Source organism: Crassostrea angulata, chromosome 5 (genome assembly GCF_025612915.1).
Source record: "Crassostrea angulata isolate pt1a10 chromosome 5, ASM2561291v2, whole genome shotgun sequence".
NCBI lineage: Eukaryota > Metazoa > Mollusca > Bivalvia > Ostreida > Ostreidae > Magallana > Magallana angulata.
The window spans coordinates 24,567,712-24,591,685 of NC_069115.1; the positions used below are offsets into that span (position 1 = coordinate 24,567,712).

A 23,974-nucleotide genomic window follows, 5' to 3' on the forward strand; every position below is an offset into this window, starting at 1 on the left:
ACAATTAAATACAAATGGTTCTGTTTAAAAGCACCATTCTGCAAATTTGGAATTTGGCGTCATATTCAGTTATACTTTAGTTTTTATCTTATTCAATAAGAATGTGCGCTAGTCTACAGAATTCGCTATGTATAAAGCGATCGATCACAGAGCTCTAGATCTATGATTTAAAAGCCTGTTCAACTTCTCCTGCTCATGTACTTTAATTTTTTGAAAATCAGATGGAAGTTTTTTAATTTACTTTCGTTTTAAACGACAGTTATTTAGAAGTGCAGATACTTTCACTTTAATAGGTGATTTTTTGTGAAACTTTTTAGACTACGGAATGGAGTGCAGAATAAGAAAGGACTCTGATGCCGATATAGACGAAATGGAAACTGATCAAGCTTCAGACGAAGAAAAGAATCGCAAAAGGAAAGCTGAGGAAATGGATTCCAAGAGTTCTGAAGAGGAACAGTCCGAACTCGAGAATCTTTTACCAAAAAATGGTGATGACGAAAACGAAATTGAACTTTCTTCTAATTTTGATCAATTAGTTCTAATGTCTGATGATGAAGATGAACCGGTGGATAACCAAGGTAATGTAGTAACAATTGAATTTATTGAATCGGGGTTGCCTTTGATCCATGCGCGGATGGGGGGGGGGGGGGGGGGTTCAAGGAAATGATTTCGTTTGCCGATGCCCCCCCCCCCCCCCCCCCCCACACGTACATTTTATCTGCATATGTACATTTGCTCAAAACCTTATAAAGATTAAAATACTTTTCATCATGCAGTGGTGATTTTCAATTTTATAATAATTTTGGATTTTCAATTTTTAATTCATTTTCATTTCATTTCGGAAAGATGACATTACTATAATTTTTTTCATTTGCGTTATAATTTGATTACTCCAAAATTTTGTACCATCATTATGTACTGCCCTTGAAGCCACCAGTAAAGCAAGAATTTTTAAACTTTGACTTTACTTTTTTACTTAGATTTTACTTTATAGTCACTACATGTGTTCAACTTCATACTGTATTAAAATCATAGCTAAATAATAGTTCAAACTATAAATTAATATTTGTTTGATTCCTTCAAATTATCAATTTTCATGTCAAATTTTAGCAAAAATTTCAGAAAAATTATCATTTCTATTTTGGCCCCTATATTTCCAAAAAATGGCGTATGACATGGGTCACAAATTAAATAAATGATCATTTTAGGTCCCCATCTTTATTTCTAAGTGGTTTCGGATGATCTACATCATGCGCGGATCCAGAAAATTTTTCCAGGGGGGGTCCGAAGGATAATTGTGTTTGCCAGGGGGGGTCCGAGGCATATTTTCGTGATAATTTTACTATGTAAATTTAATAAATTTTCATTTTCCAGGGGGGGTCGGGACCCCCCCGACCCCCCCTCTAGATCCGCGCATGTACATTACTACTATTTCAGGTGCCATATTACCTGTAACTGCCTTAACGTGGATTTGCTAAGAACCCTAGCTCTTAAATTTGCTGTATTCAAGACTTTGCTATAATAATACTCATACTATAGTAATAAATACAGTTAACTGTATATTTTATTTTTAGAAAATATAAAACCTCGCGGTCTTGATCTTCGCAACTACCAAGAGGAGCTAGCAGAGAATGCAATTCAAGGAAAGAACACCATTGTCTGCTCAGGAACAGGAACCGGGAAAACCCGTGTGGCATTTGCCATCATTGATGACCATATCAAGAAACATCCTGAAGGTATGGGATCGCAGTACCTATCATTAATTTCAAGCACATTTTAATTCCAAATAAAGACTGATTTCATGCATGAGAAGTTGAAGATGTTAACTTTCATTGACATACATTTAACTAGTAGATTACAATCATAATGATATTTTTGAGATGATGATGATGATGAAGATGATGATGATGAGACAATGATTGAAAAGTACATCTCAAAATGAGAAAGATATTAAAGAAATGATGGTGATTTCATGTTTATGAGGTGATGATGATGATGTTTTATTACATGTGTATTGATTACAGGTAAGGTAGTAGTAATGGCCCCCACAGTTCCACTGGTTAACCAGCATTACATGGTCCTGAGACATCTGTTGCCTCATTTAGTGGTGAGTCAATTGTACACTGTTCATGTTCGTTATTTAGGAATTTCAAGGTACCGGTATTTTGATGACCCTGACCCTGTATATGATCTTGGTATATGATGTAAATGTTATGTCTGCCCTGTCCCTCTCTCCATTTGTCCAACACAATATATTTACTGTAAACTAACTTTTATTTGCGTGTGAGAAATTTTAGTGAGGTTTGAAAGAGCCTTGTTGTCATGAATATTTCTCAATGCGAATCAGTCCCTGTCCAATTGTTTTCATAACAACACTGGTGTTCATATAACGCTTTGTTGAGCAAATTTGCAGTCTGATTAAAATAAGATCTTTGATCCGCTCCGACAAAACACAAAGTGTATAGCGACATCGAATTTGTCGGAGCGGATCAACTTAAGATCTTATTTTAATCAGAATAGGTGCGTTCAGAGTTCACCAGATTGTTACCAACGGCAAGTTTGGTCAACAATGTCTACAAATGGTTCCCAGTGGTAACAATTGGTTACCAATGTTGACCAGCGGTAAATCTCAATTTCACCAACGGTACAACTCTGAACGCACCTATTGTGTGGCAACATTGAATTTGTCGGAGCGGATCAAAGATCTTATTTTAATCAGATTGAGAAAATTTGTAAGATCCTATAATGCTCCTATATCGAGAAAATTTGTAAGATCCTATAATAATCCTACCGGTATATTAAAAGAATGATTTGGGAGGGGGGGGGATGGAGTCATGTCAAGTGATCATATAATTATGCCCCCCTTCGAAGAAGGGAGGGCATATTGCTTTGCTGCTGTCGGTCGGTCCACCAACAGTTTCTGTTCATTTTCTTCGCAGAGGATGAACATATTGAAATGTAATTTGGTATACAGGTTTATCATGATAATTTCTAGGTCAGTTTCGATATTGGGTCATCTTCGCTAGCCAAGGGTTTTCGGTCCACTTTGCTCCCCATAAACCCTTGGCGGATTTCATTACGAAAACTCGGTGATGTGGTGGGGCTATCTAGCTAGCAACATGAGTTGCGCCCCTTGCATATTTACATTTTGATCGAATTAAACAAGGGGTTTTATATACACTACGGCATTAATACAACTTGAAAACATGTTGACTACCGAATATCGGAACATAATTAACGATGCTATTAAATAGGAATTAAGTTGTAACCATGGGAAAGCACGGAATGTTTTATTCATAGTGTTTTGTAAGAATCTGTACTGGGAGTGAAAAATTTGCCGATTTATATGAAAGCTTTATGCCATAAAAGCAGGTATCGTTGTCGTGAATAATGCCAGCCAAACAAATAAAATAAAACAGAGCTCATTGAACCTTTAAAGCAATAACCATAAGCAGGAACGAATATACTAACAGGATAGGCAACTTCTACATTCGCCATGCTTACTTCCCATGCTATCACGCGAGCCTTGACAAGTTTGCAGAACTATGTCTAATCCCAGTAAAATATATAGGTTTTTAAAGCGATCTGGTTAGACCATCGTTGGGGAGGCACTGTACTCGAGAACTTGTGCCTCAACTTGTTAAAAGCACCGAATGTTTTACCAAAGATCACACATGTGTTTTCTTTTAAAGTTTATATTTACAAGCACTGCGATTGGATCAGCTACTCGCAGCTGCAGCCAATCATAAAACGGAGCTTGTCACCGAGTTTTCGTAATGAAATCCGCCAAGGGTTTATGGGGAGCAAAGTGGACCGAAAACCCTTGGCTAGCGAAGATGATATTGGGTACGATCGAGCAATTTTCGACAGAGTTATGGCCCTTGGACGTAGAAAAATTCTAGTTTTTTGCAGTTTCCGCTTATTTTCTTTGCAGAAGATGGGTATATTAAAATGAAATTCAGTGTACAGGTTTATCATGATAATATCTAGGTCAAGTTTGATATTTGGTACGATCGAGCAATTTTCGACAGAGTTATGGCCTTGGACGTAGAAAAATTCTAGTTTTTTGCAGTTTCCGCTCATTTTCTTTGCAAAGGATGAACATATTAAAATGAAATTTGGTATACAGGTTTATCATGATAATATCTAGGTCAAGTTTGATATTTGGTATGATAGAGCAATTTTTGACAGAGTTATGGCCTTGGACGTACTAGAAAAATTCCAGTTATTTGCAGTTTCTGCTCATTTTCTTCACAGAGGGTGCACATATTGATATATTTGCATTTTCATTGTTCTTTCCCACTGTAAGCCCATACGGAGGAGCTGCAATTATTTCTCTATAATCGCAATTGCTCTGTTAGTATACTATGACGTCATAAAGGTGTAACGTTATATATACTTTTCCATGACGTTATAGATTTAAACCACTATACGATACATCATGATCATGTGTTTTTCTCCAACTCCATTAAAATTAACGTATTTACATGCAATATTAAAACATGTTTTTGATAACATTTTAAATTAAAAAGATACATTACAGTCTGAATGTTTACTTTTGATGTAATAGCTAAATGTCAAGGTCTAGGCTAATACAGGGTATTTGCGAGTGGTAAAATGCAAATATAAGTAATAAACAACGATTATTTAGTGAACATGGTGTTATGAATAGCAACTGCTCTGCTGGCATATTTTCCATGATGCGCTAGCGCGCATCATGGAATATGCCAACAGAGCAATTGCTATTCATAACGCCATGTTCACTAAATAACGTTGTTTATTTCTTAAATGAAATTTTGTATACAGGTTTATCATGATAATATCTAGGTCAAGTTTGATTTTGGGTATGATAGAGCAATTTTCGACAAAGTTATGGCCCTTGGAAATAGAAAAATTCCAGTTATTTGCAGTTTACATTCATTTTCTTTGTGGATGTTTCTAAAGGAGGGGGGCATAAGTGTTTCACAAACATCTCTTGTTTATTTGAATATTTAGTATTATAAAACAAACAGAGTGATTTTGATTTAATAACTAAACCTAAATTTCTCACTTTATTAATTTCTAATAGGAGAAAACCCTAAACATAACGGGGGAAAGTGAAAGAAGCGAACAACTCCACATGTTCGTGGGAGAGTACCAAGTTTTCCTTCTTACACCAGCCATCTTGGAAAATGCTATCCATCCAGAGAAGGATGAACTCATTCTGTCCAAGTTTTCACTGATGATATTTGATGAATGTCACCATGCTTGCAAAGGCCACACCTACAACCAAATTATGCTGAAATATCACTTGATGAAAAGTGATGGAAAGACAAAATTGCCTCAGGTAAACAAATAGAATTTAGGGGGATAATTGTATTACATGTATATGTATTACATTTAAGAATGCACTCAAAATTTGCACTCTTAAAACTATCCCATACAAAAAAAAAGCACTAAAAAGTTATACCTATGAGCCCTTAAAAAAGTTACAAAAAAGTCATAACTAAGTTAGCACAATTTGGAACCATCTGATCAATTATGGTTCCAAATTAGCATCAAAAAGTTATACCTATATTGTAACTTTTTGCTTAAGTACAAAAAAGTCATAACTAGAGTGTAACTATTGACAATTTATTTTTTTCATAAAAATAATAGGTATAAAAAAGTTATCAAAAAGTTATAATAAAGTTATCATTCAGGTACAAAAAAGTTACAAATTAAAGTTACAGAAAAGTTATCATTTAGGTACAAAAAAGTTATACATATAGGTATAGAAAAGTTATCATTCAGGTACAGAAAAGTTATAGATGTAGGTACAGAAAAGTTATACATATAGTTACAGAAAAGTTATCATTTAGGTACAGAAAAGTTATACGTATAGTTACAGAAAAGTTATCATTTAGGTACAGAAAAGTTATAGACGTAGGTACAGAAAAGTTATACATATAGTTACAGAAAAGTTATACATATAGTTACAGAAAAGTTATCATTTAGGTACAGAAAAGTTATAAACGTAGGTACAGAAAAGTTATACATATAGTTACAGAAAAGTTATACATATAGTTACAGAAAAGTTATCATTTAGGTACAGAAAAGTTATAGACGTAGGTACAGAAAAGTTATACATATAGTTACAGAAAAGTTATACATATAGTTACAGAAAAGTTATCATTTAGGTACAGAAAAGTTATAGATATAGGTACAGAAAAGTTATACATAAAGTTACAGAAAAGTTATCGTTTAGGTACAGAAAAGTTATAGATGTAGGTACAAAAAAGTTATCATTTAGGTACAGAAAAGTTACACAGAAAAATTACAGATGTAGGCAAAAAATATCTATCTGTATCATAAACTTCAGATAAAAAAAAAACCCAGGTACATGTTCAGGTGTTATACTGATGAAAAAAAAGTCCCTAATGTTGACATGAACTTTTCATCAAATTGTTTTTGCTCTTGAATAGGAATTTAAAATCATATCTGTTCATGTGAGCAGAAGAACACAAGTCAATGTTTATGTTAATCAATATGTTTACTGAATTATATTTACATCTAATGAGTATGCTTTCCTCCATTTCTTATGGAAACTTATAGTTAACGCCTTGTTTAACGATTGGTCGAAACCTATAATGACCTTAGAAAAATCATTGAAATAATCAGGATATCAATGCAGACTCACATTCCCATTGAAGACAATTTGGCTGTTTCTTTTAGCTAACGTACTGATGCACATTAAAAATAATATAGTAAATTTAACTTACTCTTTACAAACAATTTATTAATTTGTTAAAAGAGAGATGTAAATATAAACAATATAACTTTCTTTGACGATTCATGCAGGTAATGAAGGGAGCAATGATTGCAGAAAAAATTTACATAACTCGCTAATGCGGGTAATGTATTTTTTCTGCAATGTCGCTACATTCATATCCCGCATATGTCACCAAAAAAGCATTTTATTGTTTACATAATTATCTCAAATCATTACAGACCCTATATGCAAGTTTTTTTAAATAAAGCAATAATCTAACATAAAAGCATTTGGGATTACATGTGTGTCTAATGTTCTTGCTAAATTTGAATAGAAAGTTTGAAAAACATTATTTTGTAAACCTAAATTTGACCAAAACCTTCATAATTAAAGCATGTTTTAGGTTAAATTCCTAACATATACTAGCATGATTTTGTTCCAAACATACTAGTATGATTTTTAAAACAGTCCTGGTTCTAGATGATACCAATGACCTGCAGTAATTTATCAGCAAACAACTGGATCTGTTTCTTGAATCTGTTGAACTTCCTAAAATGTATAAAAAAGAATGTTTCATTATGGCAATTTCTTACTACATGTACTTTCATTGTAACTGTTAAAATCATTGACAACTACCTTATACTTAAAACAGAAAATTATATAGCATACCAAGTTGAATATATATGTGACCAGCACCTGGCAGGTGAAAACTGGTTTCTGTTTACATGGCTGCATGTATTTCTATGGGAACGGTTGCTCTTGCATATGATCTCTTTCATAGTATTATCCTCGTCCTCCATTAATCTAAAAGAAGGCAATAATATTTAAAACATGATACTGTTTGACAATTTTCAATATATGTAGCATAAATTATTATTAAATATCAGTAAAACTTTTCAATTCTCTGTTGACCTAGTACCCCCCCCCCCCCCCCCCCCCCCTCTAAAAAAAAGTCAACATTGATACAGCATGCAGTTGCCATTATATTCTCAGATTTACAATAATTCATTTACTAAAAGATATACATAATATATGGTTAAAAATTTAAAATCTGTATATCTTTACTTGATAAACACACACACTTACTTTTTTCATCTTGTATTAATGATGTATCTTCAATCTGGTGTACAGTCTGCTAGCTTGACTTGGTTGGGATTTTTTTCTGCAATACAATGATACTCTTTTTAAAAGAGTCGGCCATAATTTGATTACATATAGAATGTACATCACTAGATATACATGGCTGCATAGACTTTGATATAGATGATAAAATCATGCACTTCTTATTAGAATTCTAGAAATATTCCAAATGTAATTCATTTCTAAGTGCAAAGCAATAATATAGAAATTGAGATAAGCAAACACAAATGAATTATTTAAAATGACTTGTTTGTACATCAGACTTACCCTGAATGGAAATGGTCATCCACAACTAAAGCCATATCATCCAGGTCTTAAGCATGTCTATCTTTATGAAACCACTGCTTGCAGTTTCATTACTACATACAACACGCTGTGATTCTGCATATTTCTTGAAAAAATCAGGAAAATCTTCACAACAACTCCTGTCTTCTTTGCCCATTTCAAAATTTGATGGCGGAATGGCAATTGTCCAATCAAAATTCACGAAAGTCAAAGTTTGAAATTTTGGCCAATCACGATACAGCCACGATTAATACCGGGATAAATCTTTAAAATTTATTTTGGTTAAAAAACAATATTATTTACTTAATATTATCTTAAGAATTCTGCATTTAATTGAAACAAATTTTAGTAATATTTTCTTTCCTTACAACCTGTTAGTTTATTAACCAATCATCAAAACTGGGCATTTCCGGTCTCAAGAGCCGCCATTTTGAATAATTTGAGGGAATTTTAAAAACTAAATCAATTTAAATACCAATGCATTTTTACAATTGATGAATATGTAAAACCAAAAATTATAACACCTTATTTAAATAAAACATGTTTCCCAAAGTTTATAACACAGTCCTTATAGCTATGTGCTGTTATAAATTACGGTGAGAGATAGGCTTGTACTGGGAAAACATACAGATGGAAATAGCAGTACTGTTCTTTGTTAACAGCATGTCTATTAATGAAATATGTGAATAAATATGATGAACCCATCTCATAATAACAAACAATGCTACCACCCCTCCACAGCCCCCCCCCCCCTTTCTTCGCATGCATTCGATGTCGTGGGAAAATTCTGAATCAATTTCTAGAAACCTTTCTTCATGGGGTAGGCCATGAAAAGTTGGAAAAATTTTCAGTAATAATATAAAGTTGATGCTATCCCTTAGTATTTAACAGTGTTTAAACGAAATCGTAATATGTCTAATGATGTTCAAGAGACCGATAACAAAATAATGCTTGCAGGAGCAAAATAAAAAATGTCTGCTGGTCAAAACACACACATCAACTTTTTATCTTAAACAAACATCAGTGTCATCACAGCACGGACTAAGCATGACCTCTTTAGACACCCTTTACTGTTAACCTGGGATGTGTGTGCGTTCAGGCGGAAAGTGATTTCCTGTTTCTGCCTTATAAAAACGATAAAATTTTGGACAGGTGTTTGTGTTGCAATTGATGGACTGGATTCCCGTTATAATGGTTATGTCATTGTTTTCAAACAAATCTTAGTGATTTTACTACCCAGTGTGTGATCAACCTACATCTAACCCCCCCCCCCCCCCCACTTATCGTGATTTTTATAAAAAACAAAGATATAACGATATTTTATATTAGTTTTTAGATTTATTGTGATAAAAGTCTACTTTAGACTTGAACCTCTTGGATAAGATACTCTTAAATTTTTAGTGTAAAAATGACAAAGTCCAAACACATTCACAAATTGACTAAGTTCAATGTAGGTACATTTTAGTTATACTGAAAAGTTTCTAAGTTCAATGTAGGTACATTTCAGTTATACTGAACATTTTCTAAGTTCAATGTAGGTACATTTCAGTTATACTGAAAAGTTTCTAAGTTCAATGTAGGTACATTTTAGTTATACTGAAAAGTTTCTAAGTTCAATGTAGGTACATTTTAGTTAAACTAAGAAATTTCTAAGTTCCATGTAGGTACATTTTAGTTATAGGGCAAAAAGTTTAAGTCCAATCTAGGTACAAAAAAGTTATAACTTTTATGTGCCTAAATCTTAGGTACATAAAAGTTACACTTTAGTTACAGAAAAGTTATGACTAAGTGTAACTTTTTTTGGTATGGGATTGCTTAAGTGCAGTTTTCCTCATCTGTGAACTGAATAAATTTTGGAGCCAATTCTATGCATGTATATTTGATTGATATGGTCCTGCTATATGAAGATATCATATATAGTAATCAGTCTGTATTTGACAATATTAGTTACCTTCCCCTCTGCTTTATCTCACTCATATTGCACATATATAAGGAGTGATTGCAAATGGTAAAGGGTGTTCAGTGACCTTGAACCAAGTTTTTTCTAGACCAAAGTTCAAGGTCCAGAAGAACATTTATTCATTAAAGTTCGGTCCTATGAGTTGGCCATCATCTTAATTGTGTTTAGTTTAAGTTGAACTTCATACTTATATTATTTGACGGCATAATAGGTTCTGTATGTTACAAACACACGCATGTCACAAAATGAATTCCATTGTTTTTTCTTAGATTGTGGGTCTGACAGCAACACTTGGTACCAACAAGGCCAACACTCCAAGCAAAGCAAAAGAGCACATCCTCCAGGTCATGGCCAACTTAGATGTCCATCAGCTGTCAACTGTCGTCAAATACAAAGATGACCCACAGTTAAACAGAGATCAAATTGATATTGGTAGGTGTGATATATGACAATGATTTGTAAATAAAAATGATTTCTCAGCACAACAGCTGTGAACCTGCAAGTATTTATTCATTATACTTTCAGATTAAGGTGTAATATACAGTTAACTTTTTTAGGCTATATATAGTCATTTTTCTTTTCTCATTTATATTACTCATTTTCTTATAAGGGGACACTGCTTATAAAAAATAATAGTGAAAAGACAAATAGATTTAAACTTTATAGGTGTTCGTACAATGTATGCTTTTTATTTACAGAAAAAGTCAAACTTCTACAGGATGTTAAAAATGATCCAGTTCACAAAAGAATTGAGCAAAAAATGGAAGAAATTGAAAAAATCTTGGATGAGGAAAAGGGTATTAAGAGGACAACAAAATTTTGTTTTTGCAAGATGTTAAGAATACATGGCATATATTAATTATATATTCAATCTCTTTGATTTTGGTCAAATAAACAGATCATCCTTCCCAATTGGGAAAGCCCCATAAAATTCCCAATTTACTTTAATTTCTACAAATTCCCAACATCACAAAGTTTACATTGTGAATATAAAAAAAATTGAGTTGAATGAAATTTGAACTGTAAAACTGCAATTTTTAAAAGTAAACAAAAGACTATAATGCTATGATATGTAGATGTCCTTTTGGTAATATAGAAATATATCTTTAATTTTTCCAATTTGTTCTCTTATTCTGAAAGAAATATATATAGAAACCATTTTTTATAATATTTAAGCAATAAAATTTATTAGTTAGTTGATTGAGGTTTGACCTCAGTACCATTACATGTCATCTCATTAGTCTAAGGTCAGATTCATTTATTCATGCATGCATTTGTCCTCATCACTAGGGATGGGAATACATGACAGGAACCTTAATTCTCAGGCTAGCATTGCAGCTTATATGCATGTTTGAAGAATTTTAACCATCTTTGGTCATCTTTGCCACAGAACAAAGATGCCAACTACTGATATTTTATGTGGATCTTTTTTTCAAAATTTTTATAAATGCTACAACTTTTAACAAAAATTAAGCAAATTAAGGGATAGAAAAAATATGACTGAATCAGAATTGGAAATTATAGCCTGTCTGACAGGGATGGGGTAATTGAAAAAAGTATTTGTAATTAAGCATAATTAATTACATTTTTCAAAGTAATTAGAAGTAATTTGTAATTGACCCTATCTTCAAATACAAGTAATTGAATGTATTTAAATATTTTCCAAAAATATCATGTATTTTCAATTACTTTTCAATTATACATTTCAATTACTTTTTTACCAAGTTTAAATTTAAATGTCTTATAATTATGTTTATTTTATACACCTGTTTGGCATGGGCTTTTGTTTATACAATAATTAAATGTCTGATAATGTTTGATATGTTTATATAGCAGAACACACTGCCCAGGGCAATAGGTAAATGTATAATTTTGTTCAGGTGTGAACCCCTTTCATACCCAAGAAGCCCCATATTTTAGATTCAAGGGAGTCTAATTCTAAATATCGAATTGTTGTGATTTATACTTATATATATTTACATTTTCCAGTGTCTTTGCCTGTGATAACACTATGTATCGATTTTGTACTATATAACTCATAATACAAATGACACCAAATTGAGGCGCCAGCGGGGTTTACTTATTTATATTTAAATATTTAATCGGACGATGGCTTAAAATTATATAAATATAAGTAATAAGGAATCATTCTTTGAATATAATGAGGTGATAATTTCGGTCGTGGCGTGATCAAGTCTATCATAAAGCCCTTCGGGCTTTATTGGATTTGGTCACGCCCCGACCGAAATTATCACCTCATAATACTCAATGAATGATTCCTTATTCCTTATATAATTTTTTATATACATATACATATACCGCCAAAATTTTAATTTTTTGCATAAAAACATTTTTACACAAAAAAAAATCCACTATTATATACAAGATCTTCTTAAAAACAAAACATGAACTCAATGGTACAAGATGAATTTAATGTCAAAGAATATTTTTTATAAATGACAATTAAACAGAACCACAATCTTTTAAAACATTACCCAAACAAAGCCTTGTATATCTTAATGATATTTATACTGGTACATGTAATTGCTCTCAAGATTTTTAAAACTAAAGTAATTGAATTGTAATTAATTACTTTTGTCAAAGTAATTGAAAGTAATTAATTACATGTGAAAAAATCAATGTATTTGTATTTGCAAGTAATTCACAAAATTATAAATTTAATTACATTTCAAAGTAATTGACCCCAACCCTGCTGCCTTAGACGGTCCGTTTCTCAGGCGGGCGGGGGCGAAACCTCAGATGACAGCCCGGTGGTCTGGTAAATTTTAATAGCCAGGTTCTATTTTTAAACCAAGTATTACTATTTTTAAATCGTTTACCTCTTTCATAAAAAGTAAAGCTGCTATCTAATTGTTAGGTATCGTTACCCAGCTTTATTTATAGAACATTCATAACATTAACAATGAACATTTTTTTCAGGACTGGCAGCTGATTTTGAGCAGGGCTGCATGGTTACTTTTAAAAGTAGATAGCCCTGTGGCTGGCTAGTGCTATTAATTAAGCTTAATAATACATGTATATTAAACCATCAACATGCATTTATTAGCTGTTGATATTGCAGTTAATATATTTCCTTTTTAAATTGAAAGTTAAAGGACACTTAGATGCAGAAAATGAAGATGAGAAAGAGATATTGAAGACACTGTTGAGGAAACCAAATGCTAACAGGACACTGGAAGCAAGCAGGAACTCACCAGCATATGTGCAGTGGTGTTGTCGTCTGCAAGAAAAAGCCATTCCAATTCTGTCGAGAAAGCCCGATCTTTCTCAAAGAATACGACTTGGTGGGGAGTATCTGAAGGTACTGTATAGGGAACCATGGGTTTTAACTTTTAATGCTTTCTACTCTTACTAATTTATAATACCCATTTGGTTATGATTTTAAGTATAATGCAATATTTTTCAACATATCAAAAAAGGGCATACATTGATGTGCAAAACAAATATGTTTATTGCATGTTTTGAGATAGGGTAAATTAAACTTATGTATCACAGAATTATGTTTTGAAGAACATGTTTTATACTTAATAATACCATGCATTTAGTTTGTTTTGCAATAATCTGATTTTTTTTTTTTTTTGACTTGATTGCTTTCATATAGAAAATAATTTTTGTGATTAGAAATATTTTAAATTGCAAAATTGACCGAGAAAATAAAAGAACTTGAATGTACATTTACCCCTATTTTGTGACATGCAAAAAAACCTCAGATATACAGTACTGTAAAACTCGTTTATTACGAACACGGATATAACGAATTTTCGGTTGAGCAAACTTTTTTGGAATCCCCGGTAAAAATTTTAACAAATCTTTGCAAAATTTTATGGTTATAACAAATTCTGATATAACGAATTTACACAATAAAGCGAACTGATTTTGAGTCCAACAGAGGGGAATAATAATGAAGTTTAACACTTATATAATTATTAAAAGAATTTCGTTACAGTTTAAAAAAGTTTGCACTACCATTTGACCATTTAGTGTGAAGTAATTTATTTTCATACAAATTTTTCGGCTCACAATCTGATTATTAAAGGTATCAAAGAAACGTTTTTTTATTCTAAGCCTCAATTAGCAAAAATTAAAGTCTGCATGCATGGTGAAAGAAAACATGTATATAGATATCATATTGTGATAAATTGTGTGATTGTCAGATGGATGTCATATTGTGATGAACTAGGTAAAATTTTTACACTATACTACTTTTTCAATACAATCATTTTATCGGCCAATCAAATAACCTGTTACAACGTACCAGAACGAAGTTAATTTTTTTATTAAAATCTTAAGAAAGTTTAGATGAAGTAAGTAACTCCTAAAGGTAAATGTATGAATTGTTTCAGAAACTGAGTGAGTTGCTGGAGGTAAATGACTGTTTGACAGGAGACATTGCTTTGGAGGTTCTGAAGAAAGAAGTGGAGAATATCGATGTGGAAAATGTCACAAATAATGAGAGAAAACTTGCAACTCTGATGATCAGTAAGATGGCAATTGCTAACTAGTTAACCATTTACTCTGTCAAAATGATAGTACACGTAGTGGTTACAAAATCAGTTTCCAGTAGACAGGGTTATATATTTTCACCCAATGTTAGTGTCGCCCTTGGCTTAATTTACTTGTAAATGGTGTCGTTCTGACAAAGTTGTGTTCAAATATATATAATTTGAGACATTGGAGTTTGCCAAGTCTTGATTTTGCCCATGCAATTACAACGAGAGCAAGAGGGGTGAAAATAAAACTGGGGCGAATATTTAACTGTTTACAGTAGTCATAAAAAATCAAAACTTGATTTCTTAGTAAAAACTTTCTGAGTAGCACGGACCATGTTTGTGTAGGAATCGATGAAGTCTTATTTCGATACTAAAATTGAAAGTGAGGAAATCTTTTGCCATCAAAAAAGGATACAGTAAAACTCGTTTAGTACGAACATGGATATAGGGAATTTTCAGACGTAGCGAACTTTTTTGGAATCCTCTGTAAAAATCTTAACAAATTTTTGCAAATTTTCACAGTTATAACGAATTCGGATATATATAACAAATTTACGAATATAGCGAGCTAATTTTGAGTCCCGTAGAGAAAAAATAAAACGAAATTTATCACCTTTATAATGAATTTCTGTACAGTTTAAAAAAGTTAGCAATGCCAATTAATAAAAAAGTTTGAATGAATTTATTTTCATATAATTTTGTCAATTCACAATCTGATTATTAAAGGTATCAAAGTAATGAATTTTTATTTTAAGCCTCAATAAGCGAAATTTATAGTCTGGTGAAAGAAAACATGTATATAGTGAATTCTCTATAGATATTATTACAAATTTGTTATACGGATAATACGAATTACGGATATAACCAAGTAATTTCATTGGACCCTAGGACTTCACTATAACTAAGTTTTACTGTATTTATGTTTGCCAATATTCACTTAGCCTAAGGGATTTAAGACTCTTTATGTCTTAGATTTGCAAGGATTTTTCATTTATTGCGCTTAGATATGATTCTTTTGTTGTGTTCTTAATCGAATATTATGCTGTGAAATTTTACAGTTCTTGAACCTTTTTGGTTCTATAAATGTTAAAATTGCTTCAACTAATATTTCAGCACTGCAATCAGATCTACAAAAAATGCAGCCTGGTTCCACTGCTCAGACAAATTCTGTAAAAAATGTTAATGTTCTTTTGAGAACAATGGAGGACAATATTATCCTAAAGGACAAACCAAATGGTGGACAAACACAGTTCATCATATTTGTAAAAACTATAGAGGTCGCCAAACGATTGAGTGAAATGTTAAAGATCAAGGCTTATACATGTGAAAGCCTGATTGGAACAAGAGGTAAAGTATCATAAAGATGGAATTTTGTTGATTGAGATTTAGGAAATCAAAATTTAGAAATACCTACATAGAATTAGAAAAATGTTAGATTCACTTTTCATACCTATCTCATGTATTTTTCAACTAGCCATGAGCCAAACAGATCAAATTATCATCTTGGATAAATTCCGTGAGAAGAAAATTCAAGGAATTGTTGCCACATCAGTGGCAGAGGAGGGTATAGATATCCCAGACTGCGACCTAGTTATCCTGTATAACTATATTGGCAATGAAATATCATATAAACAAGCCATGGGTAAGATGGTTTAGTGAGTCATGGTTTTTTAAAGCTTTAACTCGTAATTGTGTCTGCTAAAATAAAATTTGTGAATTTACCTTTGGACATTTTCCATAATAAGAACTGCATTTTAAAGATAATAGGGCATTTGAATACTTTCAGTACAGTCATATGCTTTGATTTTAATGGCCAACTATGCTTAGGTGCTAGAAAAGAAGAGTGAATTTACAGCGTATTTTGTGAAATATTTGCCAAAAACAACAGGTCTGCATTTTGAAAATAAAATTTAAAGGGCTCTTTGAAGCAAAATTGCCATTACTGCAAAAGATGGAATGCTGCAATGTAATACCAGCCACAGAACAGTAAATTTAATTCAGTAACAACCAGAATAATAAATGTATAAATGTCAATTTCTAAAAAAAAAAAAATCAAAAAGATTTGTATTATTCAGTAATAATTACACACATGTAGATTGTATCGCCCCCCCCCCCCCCCCAAAAAAAAAACAATTTGAAAACTTTTAGAAAAAATGAATAAATTTTGATGTTTTAAAATGCCATATACATGGCAAATACATGTAACAGTTAAAATTGATAAATGTTTAACAGTACTTTCAGTTCTTTGATTTTAATGCCTTTGTATTCATGGTTAAGATTTTAAGGTAGACTATCTGATTTAAATCCAGTGCATTTTAAAATAAAATTACGGATTTAAACTTTTTTATACCAAATATTTTGTTTACTTTATTTTCACAAATTAGAATATTGTTTGCCAAATCAATACTATAAAATTTAATTTATTTTGGCTTTTTTTATTCCACCAAAGTAATGAAATATTACAAATATTTTGCATTGAAGGGCGAGCAAGAAAATTGAAAGCCAAAATCCTTGTTCTTGGAAAACCCTCTGACTATGATAGAGAGACTATCAACAAGGCCCGGATAAAATACATGGAGCAGGCTGTAGAAATGATCAGATCTGATGAAAATGTTGAGGAAGAGATAAGAAACATCATTGATGAAATGGTTGCAGACAAAGAGCTGAAGATGTTGACAGCATCACAGGCAGAAACAAAACCGGAGGGAGCTGCAAACCACAGACTGATTTGCAAATGCGGTCATTTTGAAATTGATTGCAGTGTACTGCGGTGCATTGACAACACAAATTACGCTGCGCTTGATGTCGACTTGTGGGACAAGATTGAAGAAAAACCTCTGACAAAAAAGGCCAACACAAAGTCAGATTTGGTCATGCAGGCTGAGTGGAATCACCAAGGCTGCCAGAAAAAACTGGGAACCATCTTTTTATACAAGGGTGTTCGTTTGCTTTATTTAGCGCAGAAGTCCTTCAGTTATGACACTAAAGATGGAGATCGTCCCCTACCAGTCCAGCAATGGAAGAAACTACCATTCCAAATTCCAGCCTTGACAAGCAAAGAACTGTTGGAGCACCTGAAGTTGCTAATGGCTAATGGAAAAAATTGATGGATAAAATGATGATTATAATTATAGGATATTGTACAAAAGAAAATGATTTCTGTATTAAATTCCTTTTTGGTCTTTTTTTTAATCAAAGCATATTGTGCCTCTTTAAAGCAAAGATTAATATTTCTTTATGTGAATTTGCTGAGAAAGATTAACTTTAAGTGTCCTATGAAATTTTGACACTGAAATCCGTAACAATTTTGAGCTAGATATATAAGAATGTTATATCATACTTGCATGCTCTTAGCATGAAATTCGCTATAAAAGATTTGTCATGTAAAATTCTTATTAGGGCTTTTTTCATTTTTAAGGAGGCCGATTTGGGTTTTTTTGCGGAAAAACTACAATAGCATAACTCTTTATTTTTTAACCATATGTAATTTAAACCAACTCTAGTTTATTTGGGAAGGTTCATGAAAATCGACCGTCTGGTTCTTTTTAGGGACCATCTCAAAATAGAGGTACATTTACTATAGGAATATATAGGAAACTGTCATTTTCCGCACATCAAAGCAGTTAAAAAAAATACTACAATAGCTTTTTTTCTCAAATTGTTATATATGATTAGTAATATCATTTCCTACCTTTTTTAGTGGGGGCCATCTCAAAATATTAAAATGCACCAAATTTTGCTATATATTTAGATCATCACGAATGATGATTGGTATAATGGATTCATTCAAAAAATCAGGAAAATGTCTTGGAGGATAGCATCATTCTGTATATAAAATTTCAACAGCGTACAATTTTTACTTTTACTGTTATTTCTTATAACGTACTCCTACAAAGCTTCATTTTATCATAACGTCATAAAAGCGCAATGGCAATGCCCCCCTTCCGCACAACGTAAAAATCGTGTAAAAAATAAAAATTTCCTTTAAAAATCTAAATATTTTTATCTGTATTTTGTTTATTGTGTTCAATTTTATAATTGATATGATTTATGATATCGAAAAAAATTCATAAGAAGTATAAATCAACTGTATTATATTAGAATGCGCAAAAACATGCGCAATGCAAAGTTAACTAAAGTCGGCCTCCTTAAATCACATTAATCAATTCAAGTGAAATTTATCTTGGACACAAATATCTTTCCAATGAGCCACTTTTAGGGACAAAAATTTACAGAGTGTGTACATAATTATGTAAAAATTGCTTGAATAGCATTTACCAATGGTAATTTAATGTCATACAGGGGTAGCACCACCAGAAATGTCAGTTTAAATGTCAGTTTAGTTAAAAGTTATCATAAGATTTTTGAATTAAAACAGTCAGATGCTTCTAGACCTTTTAAGCATCTTTGACCCCAGCTATATATAAATGCAAAATTTTCCCTATTTTGTAGAAAATGATCTTTTTCATATATGTAATTAAATTTGGGTTTCATTCAGAATAGAATAAAAACCAGAAATTAGAAAACTTATTTGCTGAATGTAAATGTACAGGTTATCAAAGAAACTTTTTCCTTCAGATTTCATAGGTATGAAAATTTGCTGAATTTATAAAAAAAAAATTTAACTTTATTTAAGATGTTGAAAAATGAATGTTTATAAGTCTTGTATTTATACATTTATAAACAATGTTGATGTTGAACAATGAAATTGCATTATGTAATAAAAAGCTTTAGCTGTCTTTTTGAGATAATATACATGTGAAAACATTTCATTATTGTAATATAATGTTTCTAGATTACATATTGTGTGATAGTAGGTAATATGTACCCTTAATAATCAATATAGCATTATTGTTAATAATAGCATTTGATATGTAATTTGTGATATGTTTTGTCCAAACGGTAATTATAAGGGTATTTTTTAATTTTAGAAAATTTCAACCATACATTTGGGTGTTTAGCAGTACCTTTTGTTACTTATAAGTATCGACCAATACGGTGTGCTAATAATTGTCATTTGATGTTTACATAGCGTCACTTCAAAAAACTTTTTTTTTAATATAAAACCTACCAACCCTCCTGGGACTCCATCACCTACAGTGTAGTTTGCCGATGGTTTTTGTTTTTACAGGAGAGGTAATTAAGTACAGTTGAACTTTGATATCTCGAACACTGATATCTCGAATACAATGAATATGTTTTACACTTGATATCTTGAATACTTAAATATTTCGGAACAGTCCCATCTAGTTTGGGATAACTAAGTTTTACTGTACTTTATTTGATCTTGCATTCAATGTCGGATGCTTTTTTTGTTTTATCAATATTTTGTTGCATGTTTTGTTGTATTTTGTTGTATGCATAAGGTTTAATATAAATTATACATTTTAGTTGTGTGCAGCGGAGGTCACATTTCATACTTAAATCCAATGTCGGATGATCTCACTATTGTAAGGACCTCCCCTTGGTCTGTTTTTGTTTTTTGTCAAAATAAATGACAATACTGACTCAATCATGCGTTATGTTCTTTATAGTCCAAGCCAGGTCATGATTATCACATAATTATTATTTTTAAAGATTAATGTATATAGCATACTTATCTTATTACTATCATCAATAAAGAACAAATGTGAATACAAGTAATTTCTACCATTAAGCACATTTTGGATGATCTTAAAACTTTTCCCAAATATATTGATCAGTCTTGCATGCCAACCTATCACCTGACCTGATAAGTCTGGGTTATGGCAAGATTTTGGTGGCGGATGATGATAGAATTGATAGTTGTGTTTTCCATGGCAGTTGACTAAAACCTCTCCTGCCCTATTCTCTCATCCTTCTTTCTCATCCTACTCTCTCATCAACTCTTATCTCACTCTCTAATCCTTCTTGTCTTTCTTTCCCACCACACTCTTAATTTACCCTTTCTCTCACCCCTACATCCCACTCGTTTGCCCAAATCCCACCCAACTACTTGTACCTCACCCATCACTCTCACCCACCCTTCAACCTCACCCCCTCTCTCTCTTGCACAACCCTCTTTTCACCCCTCTCTCACTAAACTCTTCCCATTTCACTACATTTTAATTTCTCGTCTCTCCTTAAATGCTCTCATCCCTTTCACCCTTTTCCCCATTCCTGTCTATTGCATCTTATCAAACTCATTGCTAAAATTTCACCCAACTACGTCATCTGACTCACTCACCCAAACTCCCTTACCCACCTCTCATATAACCCTCTCTCTCTTGCACCACTCTTATTCCTCTTTTTAATCCCTATCTAACTCTACTCTCCCCTATCATCTTATTATCTCATCCTTATAACCTCATTCTCTAACCTTCTTGGCACACTTTTGCCTCACCCTTCTTTCTTATCCCTTATCCCTCTCTCACCTTTCTACCTCATCCAACTCGTTCCTCTTTCTCTCTTGTCTTTGTCTCTCATCCTGCTCTCTTTCTCTTCTCTCTCTTGTGACCCTCTTCTCCTCTGCCTCTCTCTGCCCTCTCTCTTGTGTCTCTCTCTTGCTTTCTTTCTCATCCCACTCTGTCTGCCCACTCTCTTTCCTCTCCTCACTTGAAACCCATCCTCACTCTCCCCCTTGCCCCCTCTGTCTTGCACCTCTCTCATTCCACTCTCACCCCACACTCTCTCTCTTTCCCCATTCTCTCACCCACACTCTCGCTCCACTCTCACCCAACACTCTCTCTTGTCCCACTCTCCCACCCTACACTCTGTCTCTTGCCCGACTTACACACTCCATATTCTTTCTCGCCCAACTTCAACCCCAATTCTCTCGCTCATTCATCCCACTCTCATCTCCCGACCCACTCTACCACCCACACTCTCCCCAATCTCTTACCCGCCTTATCACCTCACACTCTCACCCCACTCTCTCACCCTAATTCCACCCCACACACACACACTCTCTCTCTCTTCACCCAATCTCAACCAAAACTCTCTCCCCACACTCTCTTTCTCTCTCTTGCCCCAGTCTCACCCAACACACACACTTTTTCTAGTCCCACTCTTACCCCACAGGCCAACACACTCTGTCTCTCTCCCCACTCTCACCCCTCAAAGACTCTCTCTCTTGCCCTACTCTCATCCCACACACACTCTTTAGTCCAATTCTCACCCCACACACACTCTCTCTTGCCCCTTTATCAACCCACACAAATCTCTCTCGCCCCACTCTCACCCAACACTTTCTCTCTCACTTGCCCCTCTCCCACCCCACACACTCTATCACCCTACTCTCACCCTACGCACTCTCTCGCTCGCCCCTCTCTCATCAGATGCACTCTCTCAATCCCAACTCTCATCCCACACACTTTCACCCCACACATTCTCTCTCTCTCGCTCGTCCCACTCTCACCCCACATACATTCTCTCGCCCCTCTCCCACCCCACACACTCTTTCTCTCTCACTCGCCCAACTCTCTACCCACACACACTCTCTCTCGCCCCACTCTCACCCTATCAAAGAAATCATTTTACTGTTTATATTTACATCTTTCTTTTAACAAATTAATAAATAATTAAAATGAATAAAAAGTAAGTAAAATTCACTAATTAAAATTAGTTTTTGTACATAAATACGTTACTTAGCTAAAAGAAACAGCCAAATCGTCTTCTGTGAGACTTTTAGTCTGACATCATCATGATTATTTCGTGCAGTCGTGATTTTTCTTAGGTCGCTGTAGGCTTCGACCAATCGATAAAACAGGGCGTGCCAATTTCAATCATGTCAGTTTCAGCCGCTGTAGATTTCGACCAATCGATAAGTGGGGCGCGTAAATTTCAGTCTGCTTCTTTATTGATTACATGCATAAGTTTCCTAAGGAGTAGAGGGAATCATACTTGGTGGATGTTAATATAGTGACATGTCAGAAAGTCTCATGTTGGCATTTTAAGATTTATTTCGAAATCTGAACTCTAATCTGAGATTCCTCTTATTGTAACCCCGCTTATTATATTTTGATGTTTGATAATGCCATGATGTTTGATAACACCATTTATGCTGTCTTCATTTTCTCAGTGACTTAGTTGATATGATATGACACAATTTCTAAAGATAGTAATTTTAAATACATAATACTATGTTTGAATCTACGGCAACATTTGCATGTACCTTGCATGTGTATACCGATAAGCCACATGGTTCTTTGAGTCAATAAAAAATATACATACAAGGGTTCTGTAAATCTTTTTAAAACATGAATGATATGTGCTGCATGATTTCTATCAATATAGAAGTACAGATTTTTTTTTCTTTTTTGGAGGTTTTATAAGGTTTTTTCATTAAGAACATTATGTTCTTCCCAATTTTTATTTCACTTCGACAACAGCTTTGAAGACCAAGAATGGTGAAATAAATTCATATTATAGGAGTTTCTTCATGACAATGCAGTATTTTCTATGAGTATTATTTCTTGAAGAAGAAAGAATATGCTCAGTGATTATGCTCAGTGATAACGATTTCATTGGACTGAATCTTATGTATTCATAAAAACAGATGATATATTACGACCAATAAATAGATTAAAAAACATTTCAAGCTAAATATTAAATGATCAATCAAGTATAGTATTTCCGAAATAATTTCTTACAATGTCTTGTAAATTATATAAATTGTGAGACTCAATAGAAAAGAGCCTAGTTCAGAAATATATTTGTAGTGATTAAATACTTAAACTCATCGACTTCTTTTAGTGCGTTTACTTTTATATTTTTTAATTATTCATCATGAAAAAATATCAATGCTTTAAACAAAATTCATTCATAACAAATAACGAATATGAAAAAAAAGGATCAATAGCTTTAAAAAATATCATTCATTACAAAGTACGAAATATGATTTAATTCATTTATCATAGAATTGCATCCCCTTGGTTCTGTAAATTATATCCCTTCACGAAAACTGACCCCCATAGCTTTCCTATAAAGGGTTAAGTGGTCGTCGCCATTTTAAAGCTATATTTATCTCCCTGGGGGAAAAAGGCTCTTTCTTTGTAAATATTTTGGAAACAATTAAAATTATGAAATTGAAATATTTTAATATTTTTTACTTAGTAATATTGTATGGCTTTAAAATCATAACGTATCTAAAATTTTACAGCAGATCGGTTTGGTTACTGATTATTACATGTAGTTCATTCGCAATTGATTGTTTTGGTAGCCTTGAAGTTCATTGATTTGTCTAGGTACCACCGAGTGGTCATCATAGAGGTCCATTGGGGTTATCTATGAATCCCTTTAAAATTTGTCTCAATAATAACTTGAAATTATCATATTTCCATCCATTTTCTGTTGTCATGGCAACAGGTTACATATGTCTCAATAATAGCT

The 23,974-nt window shown here is 32.9% G+C and overlaps 1 protein-coding gene and 1 long non-coding RNA gene across 3 annotated transcripts; one reads left to right on the forward strand and one right to left on the reverse strand.

Moving 5' to 3' along the window:
• Positions 1 to 264: 264 nt before the first annotated feature.
• LOC128184294 (interferon-induced helicase C domain-containing protein 1-like) lies at positions 265 to 18,314 on the forward strand. 2 transcript variants are annotated; one of them, XM_052853731.1, is made up of 11 exons: positions 265 to 578; positions 1,575 to 1,736; positions 2,025 to 2,107; positions 5,069 to 5,326; positions 10,385 to 10,547; positions 10,814 to 10,912; positions 13,226 to 13,437; positions 14,480 to 14,615; positions 15,740 to 15,973; positions 16,101 to 16,268; positions 17,108 to 18,314. In XM_052853731.1, exons 1-11 carry the CDS (start codon positions 326 to 328, stop codon positions 17,731 to 17,733), a joined length of 2,394 nt encoding a protein of 797 aa, XP_052709691.1. In that variant the 5' UTR covers positions 265 to 325; the 3' UTR covers positions 17,734 to 18,314. The 2 variants fall into 2 exon arrangements, with proteins under 2 accessions (XP_052709691.1, XP_052709692.1); XM_052853732.1 differs by having other exon boundaries at positions 13,232 to 13,437.
• On the reverse strand, positions 5,748 to 8,733 carry LOC128184295 (uncharacterized). The gene is made up of 4 exons (XR_008243717.1): positions 8,138 to 8,733; positions 7,817 to 7,892; positions 7,400 to 7,534; positions 5,748 to 7,279 (listed from the first exon to the last, which is right to left on the reverse strand). It is a non-coding gene; the product is annotated as an uncharacterized LOC128184295 (long non-coding RNA).
• Positions 18,315 to 23,974: the final 5,660 nt, after the last annotated feature.